This window comes from Primulina eburnea, chromosome 3 (genome assembly GCF_022965805.1).
Source record: "Primulina eburnea isolate SZY01 chromosome 3, ASM2296580v1, whole genome shotgun sequence".
NCBI classification, from domain to species: domain Eukaryota; kingdom Viridiplantae; phylum Streptophyta; class Magnoliopsida; order Lamiales; family Gesneriaceae; genus Primulina; species Primulina eburnea.
The window spans coordinates 9476468-9502511 of NC_133103.1; the positions used below are offsets into that span (position 1 = coordinate 9476468).

The 26044-nt window shown below is 33.2% G+C and overlaps 3 protein-coding genes across 3 annotated transcripts in view; 2 read left to right on the forward strand and 1 right to left on the reverse strand.

The window, feature by feature from the left end:
* Window positions 1–26044, reverse strand: part of LOC140826135 (pyruvate kinase 1, cytosolic-like) — a 102162-nt gene that overhangs the window by 63501 nt on the left and 12617 nt on the right. The window lies entirely within an intron of this gene.
* LOC140826131 (pentatricopeptide repeat-containing protein At2g13600-like) lies at window positions 797–3595 on the forward strand. The gene is made up of 2 exons (XM_073188280.1): window positions 797–2902; window positions 3017–3595. Exon 1 carries the CDS (start codon window positions 933–935, stop codon window positions 2442–2444), a length of 1512 nt encoding a protein of 503 aa, XP_073044381.1. The 5' UTR covers window positions 797–932; the 3' UTR covers window positions 2445–2902; window positions 3017–3595.
* LOC140826132 (cytokinin riboside 5'-monophosphate phosphoribohydrolase LOG3) lies at window positions 9422–11555 on the forward strand. Its single transcript, XM_073188281.1, has 6 exons — window positions 9422–9787; window positions 9971–10001; window positions 10593–10692; window positions 10917–10987; window positions 11059–11202; window positions 11285–11555. Exons 1-6 carry the CDS (start codon window positions 9738–9740, stop codon window positions 11360–11362), a joined length of 474 nt encoding a protein of 157 aa, XP_073044382.1. The 5' UTR covers window positions 9422–9737; the 3' UTR covers window positions 11363–11555.

A 26044-nucleotide genomic window follows, 5' to 3' on the forward strand; every position in this document is an offset into this window, starting at 1 on the left:
GTGATAAATATCTCATATTTGGGTAACTAATGAAAAAAATATTATTTTTGTGCCAAAAGTATTATACAAAGAAGGTCTCACGATTTAATTTTGTGAGACATATCTCCTATTTGAGTTACCTATTAAAAAAATATTAATTTTTATATAAAAAGTATTACTTATTATCGTAAATATATACATGATTGACACGTCTTACAGTTAAATATCTGTAGATCGTTTCACAAGAGACATGTTATTTTTTAAAACATATATGAAGTTAATTCAACTTCAATAAATGCGAAAAATAATATTTGGGTTGATTCGATTTGGTTACGTCCATATATGAAGAGTGTTTATTCTTTTACTTTTTATCATAAATATATATATGATTGACCCGTCTTACAATTAAAGATTCGTGAGATCGTTTATAATAGACCTGTTATTTTTTAAAAACATATATGAAGTTAATTCAATTTCAATAATTTAAATGCGAAAAATAATATTGGGGCTGTTTCGATTTGGTTATGTCCAAATAGTCAGAGGATGAGAATAAGAAAAAAAAAATTGAGACGAGAAAAGATTCTAGACAAAAACTTGTGTGAGACAGTCTCACGGGTCGTATTTGTGAGACGGATCTCTTATTTGAGTCACCCATGAAAAAATATTACTTTTTATGCTAAGAGTATTATTTTTTATTGTGAATATGAGTAGGGTTGACCCGTCTTATGGATTATTACCCGTGAGATTCTGAGTGAAATGTAAGAAAATATTAAACCTTTGACCAATGTAGAAGTGAATTAGACCTATATGTTTTTACCCTCAGGTTTACTAATAGCTAAAATAAGGTATTGTCGTAAATTTGTAATCCAATTTGAATCAGATTCAGCCTATTCTTGCCGGGAAATCTTGGGATTTTAATCATATTAGCTGATTACCAGTTTGGTAGAAATTATATGGTGCAAAGAAGGTTCAATCTCAACTCAACCAAATCAATATATGTTTCCACGATCTTCAAATCCCCCTTTTTACGTACTCTACACGCGGGTATTCATTTCCCCGAAATTGTGGATACAGGGCATTCTTTAAGCAGTCGAAAGAATGAAATTCTGGTGAGACTAACCCAAAAAATGTCACATCTTTCGCTCAAAGGAGAGGTTGATCATGCGAGAAAGATTTTTGATGAAATGAGGGTGAGGGATTTAGTTTCATGGAATGTGATGATCAGGTGCTATGCTGAGAATGGAATGGTTGAAAATGCGAGAGAGTTGTTCGATGCAATGCCTGAGAGGAGTTCATTTTCGTGGAACACAATGATCACGGCTTGTATGCTAGCAGAGAGAATTTACATGGCGTTGAAGCTATTTGTGGTAATGCCTGACAAAGATGTGGTGAGCTGGACGGCTGTGATTACTGGATTGTGCCGTTCTTCACTTGTCGATGATGCCTGGCGATTGTTTAAACAAATGCCTGATGCCCATTCCGTTTCTTGGTCTTGTATCGTGTCAGGTTTTCAGCAAAATGGCTTCGCGAATGAGAGCTTGATGGTGTTCAAAGAAATGTTGTTGGTAGGAATTCACCCGACTCCTCATTTGTTCTCAAGTGCGCTATCCGCTTGTGCCGATCTGGCAATGGTTTCAATGAGTGAGCAAATATACTGTCAGCTTCTCAGACGAGGCTTTCATGGCAACACAAATGTCGGGAACTCAGCTATTTCTATGTTTGTCAAAGTCGGAAGCATTCACCATGCAAGGGCTGTTTTTCTTGACTTAGACAAACCTGATCTTGTGTCGTGGAATGCTATGATCACTGGTTTTTCCCAGCATGGGTATGGGATTGAAGCAATGATGGCTTTCCATCAGATGCAAAAAGCTCAGTTTTATCCTGATAGTATTACCTATATGGGAGTTTTACACGGTTGTAGCCATTGCGGGTTTGTGGAGGAAGGGAGGCAGTATTTTCTCTCAATGAAAATGGATTCTGGGATTTTTCCGGGACCCGAACATTTTTCCACTATGGTAGACATGTACGCACGTGCTGGAAAACTTAAAGAAGCATATACAGTTATCATGGAGCTTCCTTTTGAGCCAACATCAATCTTTTGGAGGGCATTATTAAATGGATGTAGGATTTGGGGTGATTTTAAGTTGGGTGTCTTTGCAGCTGAGCAAATATTGAAACTTGAACGCTTCAATTCGAGTGCATGTTCAATGGTTATTAATATTATGGCTTTGGCTGGAAAATGGAAGGAGGTCGCAACAATGCGGCAACTTATGAAGGAAACAGAGGTTAAAAAGGAGTTGGGCTGTAGTTGGATTAATATGAGGGGGATAAATCATTTATTTACTACAGGGGACAAAGCACATCCAAAGGGAGATCAGATTTTCAAGATTGTTGAGTTATTGGCATATGATGGAGCTAGAGAACATTCGGAAACAAGGGGGTTTTTGGATATCGAAATATGTTAATGTTGTATATTCTTGTTAGTTGACATTACATCATAACCTTTTCCTAGAAATCTTTCTGAAAAGACGATCTTTGGCAATCTCAGAATTGATTTTGAGGAACTTTCATGTCATAAGAATGGAAGGAGAAATCCACTATAAGATAGTTAGACTCGACAGGGAACCAATTATGCATACCTGAAAAGTGATAACAAACAAAAACAGAGCAAATGAGAGAGCACACTTTTTTTTTCTGATATATGATGCATAAAAAATGTTAAATACATAAAAGAATTGAGAAAATGGGGGATCGTTCTTGGTCGTCCCTCTGTGGCTCGACACGAAAATAGGCTAATCTTTTGTCTTTAAACTCGAACAATGAACAACAATGAAGCAGAAGGAATCAAGAAGATGCCAAGCTTATAATTCTTGAGCAACTTCAATAGCAAGATCCTATGTAATGTTCTCTCCTGCATGGAAAGGTGCGCATATATTCCATCAGCACAAAATTTTATTTCATTTCAAGTTGTTTCTTTTGTTTTTTATTACGCTACCATCGTGTTTCTCTATTTCTTCAATACAAGACATTTTTTTAGTACAATGTGGGGGAGGGAGATCAAACATACATCTACGAGTTACATGGATGAGACCACTACCACTGGACTACAAAGCCCGGTCTCTCAAGACATGACATTATCCATCTCAAACATAGTTTGAAAATAAGCCTAAGTTACGAGGATGCCACCTTTTTGTTTCAGGGAAGATGACTATCCATTTACATGAAAAGAACTACATTTTGCATCATATTTGGAATATACAAGATTAGTAGATTGTGATTAGTACTTAGCACGCATTGGACTATGTGGTCTGGCTTTATTCGCCACATGGTTTATTTAGTCGAGCTCAGATTTGGCTCCATGAACATCGATCTGATGCTGCGATTTTTTAATCGAATTCGAATATGCCTTCTATGTGTGCTTGAATTCCAAAAGCCAAAGCAATTTATAACAACTATAGTCGTCATTATAATCTCCCAAGATGAAGCCACTAAGGCTAACTCCAACCGGGGGCTATTCTCTGAGCCAAGTTGTAGCACAACTCTGGCACAGTACTGTAGTACCGCCGATGCTTTCGTTCACATATAATTTTTCCCGGTTTTTGTTTTATTGTAATTATTATTTAGGGATATAATTTGAGATTCATTTTGATATTCATTATATTATTTTGTAAAATTTAATTTTGAATAATAGTTACTTTTATTATAAAGCTATTGTCTAATTGTTAAACTAATACTAAATTATTATTATATTAAATTTGTTATAAAAATTAATTGAAATAAAGTTTAAAATAAATTAAATTAATTATTTGTGTTAATTAATTGTTTTAATTGAATCAATGACATAAAAAAAAATTAAGCACTAATTTAATGTATTATTGAAGAATATGAATATTCAAAAAAATTTATATTTGATGAAAACCTGCATTAAAATTTTAGAGTAGGTCTTATGTGAGACCGTTTTACGGATCATAATCTGTGATACGGGTCAACCCTACCCATATTCACAATAAAAAATAATACTTTTAGCATAAAAAGTAATACTTTTGCACGGGTGACCCAAATAAGAGATCCGTCTCACAGATACGACCCGTAAGACCGTCTCACACAAGTTTTTGCCAAAATTTTATAAATGAGTTGGAGTATAGCAATCTTCACCCTTCCAAGTTAGCTAGACCTTTTTGCACCCACTTACCATGCAAGTTTGATTGTGATTTCCGTCATCCCGGAAACCCTTAACCAGGAATTCCAAGCATTGATCCGATTATGGAAATGACCGATAAAGTTTATTTATTGAATTAAAGTTTGAATTTAATATGTAGTGCCACCTAAATGATTCTTTTTGACAACTTTATTTCTTCTCTTCTTTTGACTTGTTGCCACAAAGGGGGAGACGTACATTTACTATTCCACAGTTCACTGTTTGTCCCATTGATCTGGAAAAAAGAAATATGAAAATAACCAATGAATGAGGGAGAAATATCTCTTCTACTGTTCACTGCAATCACTGTTCCTTTTGACCACCAAATAAAAAAGAACGTCAAAGATTATATAAATCTTTCTCAAGTAGAAAATATTAAGTGTCTTGAATTCGATCTCGAAGCTAAATTTTGCTCTCACCAATCAATTTTATGATACTAATATTTTGTTGATTTAATCTACAAATAAAAATATTATTTTCATAATAAATATGAAAAAAACCTACACAAGTAGACGAAGAGACAAAGCGGGAATCCCCGAAATCTATGTTTATATATATATATATATATATATATTATAAAAGAGTGTGTGATTTTGATTTTGATTGAAAATAGAAGAATCTTGGTGACGAGGCTCTTTCGGTGGCTGTGGTCGACAAAAAAGTGGCCCACTGGTCTGGTGAATGACTCGACGTGAGCTTAAAAGTATATTTGCCATTGTCATAACTGTATTAACTGCCAGAACCAAATCCCACTTGGATTAGATGCCATCGATAATTAAGATTGGTGGACCCATCGAATCTTACGAGGTTTTGTTCTGATTAGGATCATTTATATACTCTTGTCGAGGTTTTTTTTTAAAAAAAAACCTTTGGTGTGAAATTCGTAGAATACCTACCTTAAGAAATGATACGTTCTATTTGGTTCCAAATTTGTAAGAATCCCTCCAACTATAACAAAAGCTAGTTGTATAAGCACATAATGTGTACACATATATTGGTGTGAAATTCGTAGAATACCTACCCTAAGAAATGATACGTTCTATTTGGTTCCAAATTTGTAAGAATCCCTCCAACTATAACAAAAGCTAGTTGTATAAGCACATAATGTGTACACATATATTGGTGTGAAATTCGTAGAATACCTACCCTAAGAAATGATACGTTCTATTTGGTTCCAAATTTGTAAGAATCCCTCCAACTATAACAAAAGCTAGTTGTATAAGCACATAATGTGTACACATATATTTTAACTATTTCTAATATCATATCGGCCGATTGTTCTACACATGTTTACATAACGTAGTGCTTAAGGTAAAATATATCTTTAACGAGAAAATAAATATAAATCATATTCTCTATACATTTTGTTCGTAATATTTCCCAAAAAATCACTTTCCAAGCAACAAAAAGAATAAAATCAAACATAGACGTTTAGGGGTTCGATTGACGTTTAATAAAAGTTGAAGGGTTAGGAATGAATATGTGTAGAAATTCTGATTTCAAAAACAGAGGCTGCCATGCCATAGTCCCCTAACCTCCGCCCATTTTAGACGACATTCCTGCACAATGTAATAATAAGGTCAAAAAACCACACTACTTTTTCCATTTCTGAGTCCATCTGTCCCTACCAATTATTCAATTAAATTCAAAGACATTATGTTTTCAAAGAATGGACATTTTCAAAAAAATGTATTTTACTTTTTTTTTTAAAGAAAAACAGTGGAATCATCATAGAATTCGAATTGCATGTTAGATAATTAATTCGAGATATGACGAGTCCAATAAGTCGTTGACTCTGGAGGGAATCATTTTTAATAATTTAATTTGAAAAATTAAGTTTTCTCACTTAAAAAGATTAATTCGAATTGCATGTCACAGGCGAGTTTGACACGAGGCTGGGTATTAACTCGGTCCATTACCATCCCTAGACATAGTCACAAAACACGATATTTAATATCGCTTTATATTTTAATATATTTGAGTCACACTTTTGCTAATAATTTGCATGTATTTTAAGACATAGTTTGTAAAGACCACAAAAATTTGAAAAGAAGGCATTAAAATTTTGAATTTTTCAGATTTGATGTCCAAGTTTTCGAATTATGGAATAATTTTTTTTAATCATGAAATGAATTTTGCACCTGATTATCCGCTGATTATGAAATGATTGAAGAGTCCAGAATAACATGATTTCGTGCAAAATTAAAAGGAGCGCAGCACCTATAAATAAGCCATTCAAAAATCACAACACAATTTTCGAGATTTGCAAGCACAACACGCACATATTGTCGAGCAATGTAGATGAAGATAGTAGGCAAAGCAGAGTTTTCTCGGTTTATTTCATCCTACCTATACGGGCATTGCCCCCATGATAGGATGGATGGTCAAGATTTGTCCATGCATATGTAGGACCCACTTTTTTTTTTGAAATTGTATGTTTGACAAGATCTTGGCCATCCATCCTCTCATGGAGGCAATGCCCACATGGGTAGGATCTCATTAACCAGTTTTCTCTAAGATCGAGTTTCAAACAACAATTTGTTCTTAAAAATTCTCTAAGTGGTCTTATATTTTCAATTTAAATATATGTGTTAAATCAATCGAGCATGCATTCTCCTTATATGTTTTGTATAAGAATTTCATTGAAGCACTGTTATGATTCATGTTTGATATGAAGAATAATTCTATAATATGTTATGATATAAGTCCTACATTGTAGGCCAGTATAAAACCATTATAAGGTGCCAACACCGTAAATATAAAATCATTATATGTCATCACCCTCTTAGATGGGTAAAAATTAGAGACTTTTCAGTAAGCCATGAAAACAAGATAAAATATCAGTGCTATATGATTATGTTTTGTATAAAAATATGTGGTCATGGTATGTTATTTTTTGAAAATCATATGTATTTATTATATGTTGTGTTTGATCGACTCTCACTTGCTTAATATTTCCCAAAAGCTCAACTCTTATTGTTCTACATCAGATAAAAACGAATATCAGCTAGACAAAGAAGAACAAACTATATTTTGGGATTGGTAAAGATGATTATTTAAAAGTTTATGCACTGATTTTATTTTTGTTATTTTGATTTCATTAAAATTATAAAACACTTCAGCAATTCTATTCCGTTTTTAGAATTCTCGTTGTAAAGATAAGTTAATTATGAATCATTTATAAGATAATTTGGTTTGGATTATTTTATACTATGATGTTTCTTCTTGTAGTTTTTTTTTTTAAAAATTTTTAATTGTCAAACAACGTTGACGTCGTCAATACGTCCCTTCAGGATAAGTGCATGATTCTTTCATTAATGAGCTCATAATTATTTATCTTCGTCAAACCAAAATTTATTCGAAGGTGAAGACAAGAAAAGAAAAGATCTGGTAAAAAAAATCAAAACATATCTGATATTGTGCCACCTTTCTCTATGGCACAAAGGCTTCAACTTAACAGCATTATGTCTTGTAATTATGTAAGCCAAACCTTTTCCTGTTGTCTTTTACGTAATCCCCCATCAACAGAGAACCGTTGTTTGACCCGAATCTAAATGGATTTCATCAAAGATTTTGACCCAAACTTAGCTGTCGAAGGTGGTTTGTCTTTTTCCTTCAATCTCCAACTTTACTTTCTCGTTGAAATTTCAAAATTTGGCATCTTACATTAAAAAAGAAATGTTTGTTCATTTCCATTTAAAATTTTTAAGCATGTATATTATCGCAACTTATGTCCAAGAAAAAGTAAGGCTGAAGTTGCTATGAATTTGTGTGTGTATACATAAATGTTACTTATTTTTAAAATGACTTATTAAAAAAACTGTTAATTGATTATAATATCACTTATTTAAAATGACTTTTTATTATTATTAATTATAATTTATAATATCACAAATCTCTTCTGGTGATGAAAATAACCTTCTACTATGAGCCAACCAGTCAATAGTTACATGAGAACTCAAAAACCATAAGAAGCGAGACTATTAGCTATTTGATTGATACCACTATCGACGAATATAATCTGTGACAATATTCTAGTGGTTTAAACTTTGAAATATGAAAATAAAATCGGATGATGATTTATATATTTTTTGTGGTTTCTATCAAATTTTACCAATAAAATAATCGTATAGAGATTCAGAAGCACATGGTTCGAGAAAACTAGTGAGTATAAAAGAAAGACCATCCAATCCCAATGCTGCTGGAGAGGAAGCGCAGGAGTCGCCACCCATAACCATTTCCGGTCTCTGTCTCCATAGACGCAAATTATCATCAACTTTTTTAGCAATGAAATACACGCTAAACCCACTTATTGGGTGGATGTTATGTGTATTTCTGTAATCAAGATTCTTCTTTTATTCTAAGTTGTTACGCATATTAGTAGCAAGGGAAAAAAGGGACAGAATTTTATAGAAACCAAGAACCGAGAGAAATGGAGGGAGAGAACGAAGGAAAAGCATCGAAATTCAAGAGAGTTTGTGTCTTTTGTGGGAGTAGTCAAGGCAAGAAAACCAGCTATCGAGAATCCGCCATTGAGCTTGGCAAAGTTTTGGTATTACGCGTATTTCCATTTCTCTAATGTTGAGTGAGTTTATTCAACCATTTTTTGATTTAAGAAGGAATGGTTTCTAAAAAAATTAAAGGTCGAGTCTTTGGCAAGGAATTGTCCCGATGTTGCTGAAGATTGAAGGACATTTATATCTCTGCTTTTGAATGATTTCATGGGGTTTTGCATTTTGTGGTTCTTTTGTTTTGATACGTTGCTTATTGGTTTGATTCTTGTTTTGCCCTTTAATATTCTGGAATATTTTCAAGCTGTACATTTTGCATGCAGATTTGGTGTTCGTCATCACTTCAATTTTTTTTTTTTTTGAATTTCATTGGTATTCTTTTAAAACACTTGGTAGTTTGCCTATTGAATATAAGAAATCTCTCCATTACGACCAGCTTGGCTACCTCAATGAGTTTTCTGAGCCTGATCCTGGATATGGTAGATTTCATCTTTGTCCATCATTATATTTTCTTGGTATGTATAAAGAATTTAAAATTATCCAAGACAAAGTTTCATTCAGAACTATCTGAAATACGGTAAAGTCGACGCTGACCATATCAAGGGCCCAAAATTCACTTCATGGGGAGGGGGGAAAATAAAAAATAAAAAAAAATGGGCCAGTTTTTTCTGGCCCTTGGATCTACCCCTGCAGGCAGTGCCTGCAGGGGTAGGGTCGAATTTTACCTGAAATACCATAACTGACAGTGAATTTCACCATTTTCTTTTCCTCAATAGATACCGACATATTAATATATCTGCGACAAATACTACTTCTACTACTGGTAGCTTAATGTAGACTATGATTAAATCTTCTCAAGTGAAATTCAACTGTTCACTGGGAGATTGTGATAACTTTCACATGGTTAACTGACAAATATTAATGGTTAACCCCTGTGCAGACTTACACAAAAGTCTTCATTCTTGGAACTTTGGGCTAATCTGTTTTGACTGTATGTCAAGGTTTCTAGGAACATTGATTTGGTCTATGGAGGGGGCAGCATAGGCCTAATGGGATTGGTGTCACAAGCTGTTCATGATGGTGGTCGCCACGTAATCGGGTGACCTTTCTTTTTCCTTTTTCTTGTATTGTAATCATATTTATTGACTATTTGTCTTAAACAGATCAAAACGATAAAAGGGATTTCTGAATTATTAATGTAGTTTTAGTCGGTTTCTGTGATTGGTTTTGCTAATCCTTCACTAGAATTGACTTTTTTGTCTTGTTATTGTCTCCTCTGCAGCGTGATTCCCAAAACTCTCATGCCCCGAGAGGTATGTCTGCTAGGATTAAAAAAACTTGGCCCCGTTTCTTATCTAAACTAGCCATTTACCAAAGCTTTTATTAACCTTTGGTTTTACCATTCTATATTTACATCTTATTTGTTATTGTAGTTACTTGTTTTCAAAGTTCTTGATTTCTTTTAAGATTCTGCCTCAGGAAAATGTGACTGTTCTTTGATTTTTTCTATGTTGTTACTGTTCTTGATTTTTGGACCTTGGATCTGACAAAATGGAAGCGTCCTTGTGTCTTGGTTGGTCCTTGACAACCTTATCTTTAAAAGAGTACTTAGATTAGATCATTTAGGTGGCTGCTGTTTTTCACTACAATTCATGCATTTTTAGGACTTCAAATGTTTATCCTTGATTTTTCTTTTTCTGTTCACCCAACCTCGGTCTTGTACTTTTATTCCATTTAAAATGTATCCATGTTTTGTTCGTTCAACCCCTTTCTTGTACTTTTATTCCATTTAAAATGTATCTGTGATATAATTTTTTAATTCTTTTTATTTAATAAAATTGAACTTTATTAGCAACTTTGATGAAAAAAATCATTTCTTGATGGGAACGAGTTCTCTTTTGTAGTTAACTGGTGTAACAGTAGGGGAAGTGAAGGCAGTGGCAGATATGCACCAAAGGAAAGCTGAGATGGCTAGGCATTCAGATGCCTTTATTGCCTTACCAGGTTTAAATCTCCAAGTCAAAGATTCGAATTTTATTTTTATCATATAAATAAATAACGGCATACGAAATTGCTCTGAAAATTATGGAATCTGCCACCTCATTACAGTTAAAATAAACATTTGGATGGGTTTTTCCCTTAACGTTTAGGCTTTCAGGTGGCATTTGACAAATGGATCAGTCTATTATTTATTGATCACAATCTGTGAATTGTGTTGATGCATATAGGTGGTTATGGAACTTTGGAGGAACTACTTGAAGTGATAACGTGGGCTCAGCTGGGAATCCACGATAAACCGGTTCGTCAAAAATTAGACGAAATTAGTTGAGAATAGAGTTTGAATCTGACAGCCGTATGTGCCATTTGCAGGTAGGATTGCTGAATGTGGATGGATACTATAACTCATTGCTGTCATTCGTCGACAAAGCAGTAGAGGAAGGCTTCGTTAGTCCAAATGCTCGTCATATCATTGTGTCTGCACCAACTCCAAAGGAGCTGGTTAGAAGATTGGAGGTAACAATTGTTTTCTGCCGGAAGATTTTTTTATAGAATGTATCTTTGCTGTTATGATTGCTTAAATTTATGTCAATTGCAGGAGTACGTCCCTTGCCATGAAAGAGTTGCTTCAAAAGTGAGTTGGGAGATGGAGCAGCTCGGCTATATTTCGAGGTGAAAGAGCTCAATGGATTTGCAGCAAGAAGAGAGCCGATTCTAAGTCTTCAGATTCTTCCCATGTGGGGTTTAAATTTATCCGGAAATTCGATTGTCTTCCTAGCTATTTTGCCTTGCCCTTCACATTGAGATTAAACATAGTCTACTCTCTAAGTTGTAACTAGATGCTTTATGTAATTTAATTTTCATTTAATGGCAACTACTATATCATAATCCTCCTACATGAACAATAATGTTTTATGTCCAAATAAGTTATAAAACTATAATTTAATACGAAATTTGGGTGTAACCTGCACTATACCTGACTCGAGTTTAATGCAAAACATGAATTATTCAAGGGGACAAAACAAAGTGTAGTACAAGAAAAGAGGTAAACAAGGACCATTTCCATTTGCGTTGCAAATTTGTATCAACTAATTCTCTGTTTGTTTGCTGCTGAGAAATGAACTTTGAGCCACGGACAATATCGATCCCACCAAAGATAAGAAACAAAATAATATATATGTTGCACAGTTCTCCAAACGCAATGCTGATATCATTATATATGTCCCATGCAGTGGAGGAGCTGGGCTAAAATCTTAATATTTCCGAGCTCTGTTTTATTTTTTTACTTGAGCTATCTGGGCCATATATGATTTTTACTTGAGCTAAAATCTCGATGTAAAAGAATTTAAAATAGAAGAGCCCACCTGGGCTCATACATGTAGTTCCGCCCTTAGATAGAGGCGGAGCCATCCTTGGGTTAGGATGGGTTCCAGCCCCACCTATTTTGTTTGTTTAAAAAAATATTAGTTTTTGTTTTCTTTTTCAGCCTCGTGTTTAAAAAATTAACATAGAATAACTCCATAAATCATATTTCATTCTCGTATATTAGTTAGTTTCGCGGATTTTGAACTTTTACGATTTGAGATAAAATTCGGCAACACTAAAATTATGTTGAGTATTTAGTTATGATTATCTGAATTGTGATAATATTGACTTACGATGTATATAAATTTCCGAGTTAAAAATCTATTCTTGAATTTTGAGAAAAAATAATCAATTAATTGAAATATTTGAGGATTATTGATAATTATTCTTGTGCTTGTGTTGTGATGTGTTTTGTTAGAATAATAGAGTTTTTTAATAATTATAAGGTTTGAAAAAAATTCTTTGTTGGAAATTTTTGAGATAATTGAATTTTTCTAGATAGGTAACTCAGAGAATGAAGAAAAACCAATAAAATTATTTTTTAACCAAAAGATCACACATCAACAAATAAAGAACATACATAGATTACAATATAGGGTGAGTAAGATATCGATTTCAACCAAAATAACCGATCGAACTGAATTAGTTTGAAAAACCGATTCGGCTTATCCGGAAGATCGGTTTTAGTTTTCTATACTGTCGTTTGTTCGGTTCAATTTAATTTTTTAATATAAAACTTTGATTAACCAAAAATGCCGAACTTCTATAAAAAAAAAATTAATATGATTAAATTTTATAATATTATTATAAAGATATAAATATTACAAAATTTATTATAAAAATTTATTAGGACAATATATTTATAAATAAAAATATATATTTTAAATAAAATTAAGATTTTTTTTTATTCAATATTTTTATCACATTTTTAATTAAAATTTGATTTTTTTTTTAAAAAAAGATAAAATAGTTTGATTGATTATGTTACAATTTTTTGGTTTGATTCGATTTTTCGGAAAAAAAAGTTCGAATAATTCGATTTCAGAAAATCGGTTTCGTTTTAATCCAATAATCACACCCTTATCACTATCTAACACGGAGGCAGTGTCAACATCATGTTTTTTGATATATATATATATATATGACTATAGGGGTGTATATATTAATACATATTTGTCAAACTTAAGATACTATTTTTTTAAAGAAAGATACTATTTAATTTATATTTATTTTTTCTTCCAAACGTTGATGTGAGATTTGAATCTTGAAAAGATATTGTACAATATATATTTAAGGTAAACGAGAAATTTGAGGACACGTAACTTTTGACGAATGGAAAAGTTTCCTACGCACGATAGAATTTGAATTGGAATGGGAATCTAAATTTATGGGAAATATTTGCCTATAAATAGTCCCAATATCATGGGTTTCTTTGAACCATAATATTAGTATTGAGAGATTGAATCCTTCGTTAGAAGAAGGTCAGAATTACTAATTCTAATTTTTTATAAAATTTAGTGCTAAAAATTTTGAAGTTTGCTGTTATTGATTATTATTTTGAATATCTTCTGCAAGTAATATTATATTATCATAATTTGAGTTTCTTTTTGCTAAACTTCTTGCAATAGATCTATTGACTTGCAAAGCCTTTTTGTTTGTATATTCATATTTATTTTGCATATATATAATGTATATTAGATAAGGATGATTGGATCTTTGTATTTATTTTCCCGTCAATAGATTTTAGACAAAAAACTTGTATGAGACCGTCTCATTGGTCGTATTTTGTGAGACGAATATCTTATTTGGGTCATCCATGAAAAATTAATACTTTTTATGCTAAGAGTATTACTTTTAAATTTTTATTGTGAATATTGGTAGGGTTGACCCGTCTCACATATAAAGATTCGTGAGACTGTCTCACAAGATACCTACTCTAAATTTTAAACTTCAAAGTTTTTCAAGTTTCTTCATGTTAATTATTAGACAAAAACTTGTGTGAGACGGTCTCACGGGTCGTATTTTGTGACACTGATCTCTTAATTGGGTCATCCATGAAAAAATATTATTTTTATGCTAAGAGTATTACTTTTTTATTGTGAATATCGGTTGGTTTGACCAATCTCACAGATGAAGATTCGTGAAACCGTGTCACAAAAAACCTACTCTAATGGTTATTAATTTTGGAATATTGTTAGTGCTCGATTTATATATTTATGAAATAGAGTTGGAAAAAGACATGCTTGATTTCGATATGAAATCCCACAATCTGCTTAATATCGACCATTGAAAATGATAATTTTTCTTCCAAGGGAAAGTTGGAGAGGCGCAAATCATAGTTTTTTCTGGCTTATAAATTATTTTACTCGAATATTTTACTATTTTACTCGAACAGCATGTGATATTAGTAGTTTGAACTTGACTCCATTGGTGAACTTAATATTCTCCTGGGTACATCACAAAAAACATGATGTTTTGTTTATCGTACAATTTTAAGTTTTTTTAATTGTATCATCATCATCGATCCTAGTTTTTATAAAGCGGTAATCCAAGTCAAGTGTTCAATTTCCATGATTTGCAAGTTGTTGCAAATATCAGGAGGAAATTGTCGATGACAATCATGCATCAATGGAGGATTGCAAAGGTATTTGGATTGTTCTATCTAACTTGACTTTCATATCAATTATAAAATCGACATCTTGTCGTTATAATAAAAACTACTGATAATGATTGTATACGTAGAATCGACTTCTAGTCGTTATAATAAAAACTATTGATAATGATTGTACACGTAAAATATTTTTTAGTCACATGATCATAAAACATTAAGTTTGCTGATTTGACATGGGATTATCAGGAAGTATAGGTTTATCGTCCAAGACATTGGATCCAATTCAGACATTGATACACAATATCTCCCAAATTACTTTCCAGCACAACACCTCCTTAATTAGTTCCCAGCAAATTAGTCTCTTGTTGTGATTTAAGGTATGCGTTATCAAGATCAATTTCTTACTCCCCGTGCCTCCCTTTTTAACCATTTTATGTTGCACTTTTTTACAAGTTCATAATTGTTTTATTTATATTAAAAATATTGTTTTATTTATATTAAAATTATTTTTAAAAAAAACTAATTAAGGCCCATACCATGATGACCCTTAAAACTCCGCTATCTTCCCCAACCATGTTCAAAATCTCTTTATTTGGGTAAAAAAAATTTAGATAGATGAAATGAAGCTCTTGAAAGTAAATATTTTAGAATCAGTTGTTAAAAACAGAACATTCATTATGAAACTTTGGTCTTGAATTTAGACAAATGGCTTGGCTCAATTGAGATTGGAGGTCGAAAAGTTTCAGAGTGTGAAATTTTTTGCTAATTTTTTTTATCTATTATCTAAAAGGATGTGGATATTATAGAGTATATAGATTATATAATTGAAGCTTGAAAACGTGGATATATATGGTTAAGATAAATATTGGTTTAAGACTTCACATATGAGAAAATCGTTTAATTTAAATATATGATATTCATGTAACCGTCTTCGCAAGTAGCGATATGTAATATGATGATGATCTATAAAATCTTACATGAATATGTATCGATTGTTTTTGAGTTATATTGCATATATTTTATTTTTTTTACATGTATAATTTCTTACATCATGTACATTTAAAGTGTACTATTTCGTCGGTTCGGTTAACGATGGAATCAAATTTTATAAAACTGATAAATCTTTATTTTAAAACCAAACCAAACAAAACAAAAACCGATTAAAAATCGGCTGTCCATAACAAAAATATATTATGAATGTTACAAATATTATTTACACCTATATATAAAATTAAATCGGTTAAATTTTTTTTGTTAAATGCAAAAACCAAAATTGTTCAATTTAACCGATAATTTTGAAAATTAAAACCAAATTTCCCAATGAACCGAACTGAATTTCCAAATTAATTCAGTGTAATGGTCATTAATTCGGTTAAACTGAATCGACCCTCAACCTTCTGTAAAATTATGTCGAAGAGTCGCTTCAAATTTTACATGCATCATCTGTGACTGTAAAACGGTGCAGAGTCTGACATCGCTTTGGGTTTGTGAATAGTTAGGAATTTCAAGTTCCTTCAAGCTAAATGGCAGTGCAGAGTTCTATTCCGAAGAAACGATTACTTGATAATGACGGTTTTAGTAGCGAAGGTTTCCCTTCAAAGTTCAAGCGCAGCCCTAAGCCTTTTGCTGTTCGGAATTTCCCCAGAAACTGTGGCCCCCCGAAGCCTAATACTGGGATCCACTCACCAGTAAAATGCAGTTCGATGGTGGAGACTTCCCCGTCGAAATTTTCAGAGAAATCTAACCCATTAGTTTCTGGGACCAACGGAGGAAGAACTGAGGGGTTTAATAATATGGAGAAGCCGAAGATTTCAGATGGTATCGCTGAAGAAATGGGCGGCGAGAATCAGCAGAAACTTGGTTCTCTTGACCCGGTGTGGGAAAGTGCTTTAGAAAAAGTGGCAAAAGTTCTTGCTTTGGCCCTTGAGTATGTTGCTTTTGTGAATGGTGAGTGTTCGACTCCTAAAAATTTAACAGTGGCCAGAATTTTGTCTAAAGGTTTTGATGGACATAAGTTGGAAGTAAATTTTGGGGAAGGTGGTGCGGATGTGACTTTGAGAAGGGTTCAAGAAAAGGATAACACTGGACTAGAAATGAAGTGGGGAGATGTTGGAGATGTTATTTACGGTTTATCTCCTCAAGATGTGAAATTGAAGAGATTTCGTGGCGATTTTGATCGAGAGGGCGGTGATGTGGTAGGATCTCAAAGAACTGAAATTACTGTTTTGGAGGATGATGATTCTTTTTCTGAAAAGAACGGAAGAAATTGTGGCGAAAATTGGCAGGAGTCTGAGTTTTTGGATTCGGATCAGTATGAAGTTGAAAAGGAACAAGAAGATGAATCCATGGAAAACTTTACAACAGATGAAAATCTTGCCTATGTCGAGTTTAAGGATACACGTAATGGTGAGCCTAAAAACTGTATAACACATCAGGAATTAGGCAATTTGTGTATTGTGAAGCGTGATGGGCCCGAGGGATGTAAGGTGAGGGAAGCATTAATGAAGTTTGAAGAGCATTACGAGGCACTGAAGAAGGAGCAGAAACAGCGGAAAGCAGAGATGGGCGAAGGACAAAAATGTAAATCATATGCACACATTGAAGCAGCGGAGCGTGTCAAGGCCGAGGGAATGTGCATTTCTGTCCAGAACCCTTTTGGGCATATACCAGGCATTGAAATTGGCGACACTTTTCGATTCAGGGCTCAACTTGTTGTTGTTGGCCTACACCGCCAGATGGTGAGTGGAATAGGTTACGTGACCATTGGAGGTGAAAAGTTTGCTACCTGTGTCGTGGATTCAGGCCGTTACGAGAATGAGGCTAAAACAAATGATTCTTTGATATATTCGGGTCAAGGCGGGAATCCAAAGTTTGTCGAGAAAGCTGCTGATCAGAAGCTCACAAGGGGAAATCTTGCTATGGCGAATAGCATGGACATGGGATATCCGGTAAGAGTCATTCGTAAAAGAGAGAGTGGGATGAGATCTTATGGTTTTGCCAATTCTAATGACTCAAAGTATTTATTTGTATATGATGGACTTTATGCGGTAACTAAGTATTGGCAAGAAAGAGATCAAAATGGTAGTTTGGTGTTCAAATTTGAATTAATTAGAATGCCAGACCAACCGAGACCTCGTCAAACTGTTGCTAAGCCTGGAAAATTGTTACCTCGCAAAGAAATTTGTGTTACGAATGATGTATCCCAAGGACTGGAGACTCTTAAGATTCGGGCTATGAATGGAATAGACGATCTTAGGCCCCCACCTTTCTCATACATAAACAAGATTATTTATCCGAATTGGTATAGGCGCGTGGAACCTATTGGTTGCAACTGCCTAAATGGTTGTTCGGATTCCCGTCAATGTTCATGTGTTGTAAGGAATGGAGGAGAGATTCCATTCAATGAAAAGGGTTCAATTGTTAGATCAAGAACCATAGTTTATGAGTGTGGCCCGAATTGCAAATGCCCGCCTTCATGTATGAATAGAGTCAGCCAACGTCCCCCTAGAATCCAGTTGGAGATTTTTAAGACCAAAGAAAGAGGGTGGGGAGTAAGAACACGAGACTACGTGACATCCGGTAGTTTCATATGCGAATATATCGGAGAGTTGCTACGAGACAAGGAAGCCGAACAAAGAATTGGCCATGACGAATACCTCTTTGATATTGGCGATGGTTATGACGAAGATGGAGAATCCAAAGGCCTTGATGGTTCAAGAAACATCGATGCATTTGCTATCGATGCTTGTAAGTTTGGGAACGTCAGTAGATTTATTAACCATAGTTGTTCTCCTAACATGTATGCTCAAGATGTTCTTTATGATCACCATGACAAGAAAATGCCACACGTAATGTTTTTTGCAACCAGGAACATCCCTGCTCTACGCGAGCTTACATATAATTACAATTATATGATAGATCGAGTTTGCGATGCAAACGGAGATATTAAAAAGAAGCATTGCTTTTGTGGTTCACGCAATTGCAATGGGAGAATGTATTAGGAAAAGGTTGCTTGGGAGTTGGGTCTATGTCTCTGTTTTTCTTAGAGAAATATTTGTCTTCATCGTACTAATATTTCTAGTTACTCGGCTATTTATGTGATGCTTTCTTGCTGCTGTATACAAGAATATGGGTGTTTCCGTTTTGCTTTGTTTATGTTAGGAATACCATCTCTTACTATTTATTAAGGTTAAGGTTGAGTAGGTTAGAGTAACTTCTTTGGTCTGTTTTTTAAAATACCTAAAATACCCTTCACCCCCACTCTCTACATTACTAATTATATATATTAATAAAGTGTTAAAAAATAAAAGCAAGTCACATGTAGTTTAGTGGATAAAGCCTATGTTTCTTAATCATGAGGTTGTAGGTTCAATTTTTGCTTGGGTCTTTTTTATTTTTTTTTAATTTATTTTTTAGTTCATATATCAAAATTATAATGTAGCCACTCATTATTTCTTATAAATATATTGTGTATCCTCATTTAAAATAGAACTTCAAATAAATGAAAATAAAAACATATCGTACAAGCATGCAACGTTGGCGTCGTTGTACTAGTGGTTAAATTGGACTGTGGTGGATGGGAGTTCTAGTCCCACATTTAGTAACGCATAATTCTAATATAAATACTTTAATATATATATATATATATATATATATATGTGTCTTTATATACATATATATAATATATATATTTATATCAAATTACCGATATAAAAAAATATATGTGTCTTGAAAACAATTTCCTTTTTGTTATGTCGCTTACCGATATCAAATAACACGTCGTTTTTTTTTTCCTATGAGTCAATACCAAGTGACCTTCGGCTATGCCGCTTATGTGCTATGGTCCTAAAATGGGGAGTAGGTCTCTTGGAGACGGTCTCACGAATTTTTATCTGTGAGACGAGTCAACCCTACCGATATCAACAATAAAAAAGTAATACTCTTAGCATAAATTGTAGAGTAGGTCTCATGTGAGACCGTCTCACGGATCTCAATCTGTGAAACGGGTCAACCCTACCCATATTTACAATAAAAAGTAATACTTTTAACATAAAAAGTAATACTTTTTCATAGATTACCCAAATAAAGATCCGTCTCACAAAATATGACCGTGAGACCGTCTCATATAAGTTTTTGCTTAAAATGTAATATTTTTTCATTGATGACCCAAAAAAGAGATCTGTCTCACAAAATACGACCTGTGAGACTGTCCCACACAAATTTTTGTCGAAATGGATCAGGTTCATAATAAAAAAAATCACGGAATATTCGGATTTAAACGGAGTGAGTCTAATCATTGCGGTTTTCTCCTAACCGGGGGATTGAGTTATCTGGTTTTAAAGTTTTGGATAACCGATAACGAACCAACTCGTAAGCAGCTTCGCAGACTAAAGTAGCGTTTGTGTGAATTTCTAAGAAGCGCTCCTTAGATTTTAAAACTATGAAAATATTTTTGAATGTCTCTGAATGTCAGCTTCACTTTTTATAACTTTTATCTAAAAGTTATAAATAAGAGTGTGATGTTTTTTCTTATTTATTTTTTGGTAAGAGTGTAAAATACAAGTTGACGTTTATATATTACATTTATTTTTAAATAATATTTTGTATTTTTATATAATTTGTATTTCCAAATTTTTTTATACATATTTGATGTATTTTATATAAATTTTATCATTTTTTATATTTATATTATTAATCTTATATATTTTTTCAAGAATTCATGTTATAAAAAATAATTTAATTTTGATACAATATTCATAATATAATAATAATTATATAAACATATTGTTGATCATGGTGTGAGTATCAAATTTTAGATAATTAAAATAGATCAATTTTATATTATTTAAGGATATGATTATCATTGACATTTGTTGATGACATATTACATGTAATATCAGTTGTTGATATGTGGGGACCCGGGCTCTAACTCAATTCTTTTGGGATTTAATTGGATCTTTGTTCGAAAATGTGGGTCAAAAATTTGCTTTTAACTTTAATTCAAATGTATTAACGAAAGCATCACATGTCTCAATAGAAATTAAACAACGTAATGTACATACAAGTCTGTACGTACAAACATACACTAGTGTTCAATAACAACTACAAACATAAGTGCTACAAGTCCAGTAGGAAACACTAGGAATCTTCCACGCCCGAGATTTCCACGCTATCAACTCTCTCTTCCTCGTCGTGACCCTGATCCTGCCCCACCTGTTGCCATGCACACATACAGACACGACAACAGCCGGATAACTCCGGTGAGAACATATCCCAGTATAAAACATGGATGCATGCAATGTCATAAATCATGTACAAAAGCATAGCATATATCAATTAACATGAATAAAATCTAAACATGTAGAAGAATACAAATCTGTACTCAACATTTAAATCTTGACTCGACTCGTTTCTAATCTAGGGATCCCGGTGTGAATAAGACGGTCTGTCACCTACCCAACCACTCGGGGCAACGGTACGTCTTATTCCTAGACTTCGGTCAACTCTGTATCGAGGGTCTACACATATAGCAAATCTGCTTCTATGTGTCGATACACCGAAACGTCTAGTTTTGGCAATCTGCCAATATCTCCTATCTCAGGACTCGAATATAAATCAATAAACAAGACATTACATAATCAATGTAATAACAATCTAGTATGTGATTTAGGGAAACTCGTATCAAATCTGAATCGAGTTGTGCAATCCCGTGACCACATGAATTATACCTTTCTTGTCGAATCGTCGATCGAAGTCTCAAAGTCGGAATGTCAACTCTGCCAAGATTAATCTGAAATGGGATAATGAATGGGCTGTATATATCAAAACACAACTCAACCATCTTGTACAACTCAAGAATCACATTTGGTATCAAATCGACGGCATAACGACGTATTTCTTCGATACCGATAATACAATCTCACCACAACAATATCATAATCAATCCCAACAACTCATAATCTCATCTAAACATCAATCCACCAGCTAGAATCTATAAAATCTTCACATAATACATGCTAGGATTTCGAACAAAAGCATACGATATCCGAAAATCAATCCGATAGTAAATATAACAAGCTCAAGATATCAAGAACACATATTCTAACTCAAATCTGAATTTCCCCAACAAGTATATTTCGAAATATGCTGAAAATATAAGAAACTTACGTCCTTTGATAGCTCTTGACAAGGTGAGTTCAAAACCGAAGTCGAATCTAAAATCGGTTGGCTAAATCTTGCAAAACTTCAATTCTAATATGAAGGAAACCTCTCACCTTCTTTGAAAATAGCTCTCGGTGCTTTCACTGAAATGGGGAAGAACTGAATCAGCACAAATCATATATATACCATGCCATGTGTCAGCTCAAGAGGAAAGGGTGGCATTTCTGCATGCAGCACCGCGGGTGCGGTGACTTAAGAGCGCGGTGCGCTGTGCTTTCGGCAACATTTTATTTCCTGAAATTCTATGACCGCGGGTGCGGTCATTACAGGACCGCGGGTGCGGTGTCTGTTCGCACAAAACTCATTTTTCTATCTTTACACCGCGGGTGCGGTGATGTTAGTACCGCAGGTGCGGTCTTGTCTCGGTCATGCTTGCTCAAATTCACATTTTTCATGTCATGCATAATCCTCTTCAACTCTCACATCGATGGCACGGATAATTCTCGAGCCTTACATGATATGTATATTTCAATTGTATTCTTGTATGACGTTATGGACTCACATTATGAAGAGCTTCACGAAAACGTATTTAAGGTTGTTCTAAATTAAGGATATATAGTAGTTGTTAGAATATCCAAAAATAATATATTAATTCATTGTCCCTGGTAAGTTCGATTTTGGGTGTGGGGGCAGTGCTCACACCCAGAATCAATGGCTGGGATTCAATATCATGGAGAAATTTTTATTTTTTTTTAAAAAAAATTGAGCCAAAAAAAACTCTCTGCAAGCACTGCCTGCAGGTGTAGGAAGGGAGTGCCTACAAAAGTAGGAAAGAATAATCCATTTATGACTGAGGAGGGGCATATATCAACTTACCCAAAAGGAAATATTTGTTTACCTTTTAGAAATCCCTAGAAAGTAGCACTTACATCAAAATATAATTCCATTTTAGTTTTTTATTAGTTCGGATCAACTAATATATATTGCCCACGTGTCGGATGGAGTTGCATCGTTCATTTGAAATTTGAAATTTGAAATTTGATATATCCAATTAGGGGAAGAAAAAAACAGCGAGAGCAACACACTTTAATGTTGTGGAAAGAGTCATTATTGTTCTCTTTGTGATACATAAGAATCGAACATGTGATTTTAGCTCAATATTAATTGTGATTTTTAAGATCAAAATATAATCAGTGATAAAAGTACAACTGTAGTATTCCGTACTATAGATAATTAATACATTTAACACTAATTGCATGAGCTTTCTTAACCAAGGATCTTAAGAAATATACTCTTCTAAACACATATGTATTATAAATATTATCATCAAATGTCTTGTCCCTTAAAATCTCATATATGACAAAAACTTGTGTGAGACAGTCTCACATGTCGTATTTTGTGAGAGATGAGCAATCCATGAAAGAGTGTTATTTTTATGCTAAGAGTATTACTTTTATTGTGAATATCGGTAGGATTGACTAATCTCACAAATAAAGATTCATGAGACCGTCTCACAAGTAACCTAGTCCTCATCTATATATTCCGTACATTCAACTAACCGTGAGGAATGACCTTACTCTTAAATAACAAAAAAAACATTTAAAATAATAAATAATTTTTAACAAAACTCATAATGAATGGGTGAAAATTACTTCAGATAATAATGATAAATTGATAATCGCAATTTTTGAAAAAAAAATTCTTCCTCAAATATGTGCTTAGAGTTTGCTTCTGGTCGGGCTCTTAGTTTAAGAATGAATAGATAAAAGAAGTAAGTGATAAACAATTAGAAGTTGACATTATATAATTTATAGAATATTTCAGTGGAAATAAGTAAATAACTATTAGGAATAACATTAATGTTATAATCTTGTATTTAACACACACACAAACTTCTAATGGTGAACGATTTTAGATTTTATTAGATTTGATTTTGATTTTGATTTCACTGTTGTTGAGAACCACAATAAGTTTTACCTAGGGGTGTTACCATACCAAACTACGGTGCCGTATATCGTATCGAAAATTTCGGTATGAAAAAAGTTCATACCGATACCATACTGACACCGAAAATTTTGTCGGTATACTGAAAATATTTTCGGTATACCGAACTTAAATTTAAAAAAAAATAATAATAAAAAAATATTTTTGATATTTCGGTATATACCGAAATACCGAAAAAAAATATTCGGTACCGATACCGATACTGAAAATTTTGGTACGGTTTTCGTTACACCGATTTTTTCGGTAACTTCGGTATTTTTTCGGTACGATATTTCGGTATTTCGATATTTCAGTATTGTCAAAAACTTATGTGAGACGGTCTCACGGGTATTATTTATGAGACAGATCTCTTATTTGGGTCACCCATAAAAAATATTACTTTTTATGCTACGAATATTACTTTTTAGAGTGGGTCTCATGTGAGACCGTCTCACGGATTTTAATCTGTGAGACGGGTCAACCCTACACATATTCATAATAAAAAGTGATACTCTTAGCATAGAAAATAGTACTTTTTTATGGATAACCCAAATAAGAGATCCGTCTCACGAATACGACCCGTGAGACCGTCTCACACAAGTTTTTGCCTACTTTTTATTGTGAATATGAGTATTATTGACCTGTCTCACAGATTATGATCCGTGAAACGGTCACACATGAGAACTCATTCTTCAGTATTTTTTCCCACCACTAGTTTTACCTGAGGACCTCAAAGCTTAAATCTAGAACAATTTTAGTTTATATTTGTTCGATGAACACCATTCGTTTTCAAATTTGTTTCATTTGAAATCTTTAAAAACGTGGATTGTTTTGCCGGTGACACATTTTTTTTAATGAAAGGTCATGTGGTCTTTCATACTCGGAAAACTTTAATATTTTTATTTCTTAATATTTAATCATAACACTTTATTCTTATTATTAGCCATAAAATTAACAGTACTAATGACGACTTGGATGATTTTTTTTTTTAAAATTAGGGATCAAAAGTATTTTAGTTCATATAAAATATAAAAACTAAAAGTATATTTTTCCCTCACGACATATTTCATCATAATTTGAGGATCAATTCTGATTGAATTTCGAATTAATGCAAGACTGAGTCCGTCGTAGGTAGAAAGTTAATTAATTATTATGAGAACCTATTATCTCCTCTTTTTGGTTCACATTAAAAATTCTTACCAATTTTTTTTGCATCTATATTTTCTTTTTTTCTTTTTTAATTTATTATTTGTGGCTTACTTGGATGGTTCATGAACCCAGCCTAATTTTTAGAAGATTGATTGCGACGAGTCTGAGTTAAAAATTCTAGAACATATGAACATGGACAATTGTCAATATTTTACATTCCCCAAACAACAATATAACCAGTTGTATCTTTCTTTCTTTTTTCTCATCTACAACCAGTTGTACTAAAATAATTTCAGGGAGATGTTTGCAACAAATGTGTCTTAAAACCGAGATTCTGTCCTGAATTTGCGATCTTGATGAATTTAGCATAATTCTATGTCAATTAATTGTCATATTCGTGCCTTTGCAAAGTCAAATTCCAAATAGTAAACTGCAAACTAAATGAAATCAATAGCGTGTAAAACGGATATTCTTGAGTTTTTAATGATGGCTACAATCATTGATAATACTAATAATAAACTATTAAGCCATATTACCAATAATTAATATTAGGCTGTTCAAGTTTTAATCTGTCTTGATGTTCTGGTAATCTTAGTTCTAGAGGGAAATTTAAAAACATGTCAGTTGGCATGTTTTTGTTTTTGATTTATAAGTCGTCAAAGTTTGGTTTTAATCCAATACGTTAGGTCTTACATGGTGTTGGACATTCTTACATGGTGTTGGACATAGCAATATGTCAACAACATCCGATGCCACGTCATCAATTGGCACATCCACCTAAAAGTGAAAAAAATATAAAATATTGGGTTAAGATCAAATTTTGATTATTTATTTTTAATCATGATAGAATTTGTGTTCCCTGAAGTAGGAACGAAAGTCCCAAGCCTAGACATAAATGCCAAATATATAGCACTTTTGTAAGAAGGAAAAATGGAACTAAGAAAAGTTATTCCTAAAAGGAAAAATGGAATCAGTGTTTCCCTCCAAGTCGTACAAAAAATAATCAATTGACTTGCCAAAGTAAACTCCCGTCTTTTAAATCTATAAAATACTTGGGTGGTCCTACTGACTCATGGATATGAAAATGGC

Coding starts and splice junctions, on each gene's coding strand:
- LOC140826131 (XM_073188280.1), top strand. CDS start 933: ATGGTGCAAAGAAGGTTCAATCTCAACTCAACCAAATCAATATATGTT.
- LOC140826132 (XM_073188281.1), top strand. CDS start 9,738: ATGGGATTGGTGTCACAAGCTGTTCATGATGGTGGTCGCCACGTAATC. Junction 10,988..11,058: donor TGGGAATCCACGATAAACCG/GTTCGTCAAAAA, acceptor TGCCATTTGCAG/GTAGGATTGCTGAATGTGGA. Junction 11,203..11,284: donor AGCTGGTTAGAAGATTGGAG/GTAACAATTGTT, acceptor TGTCAATTGCAG/GAGTACGTCCCTTGCCATGA.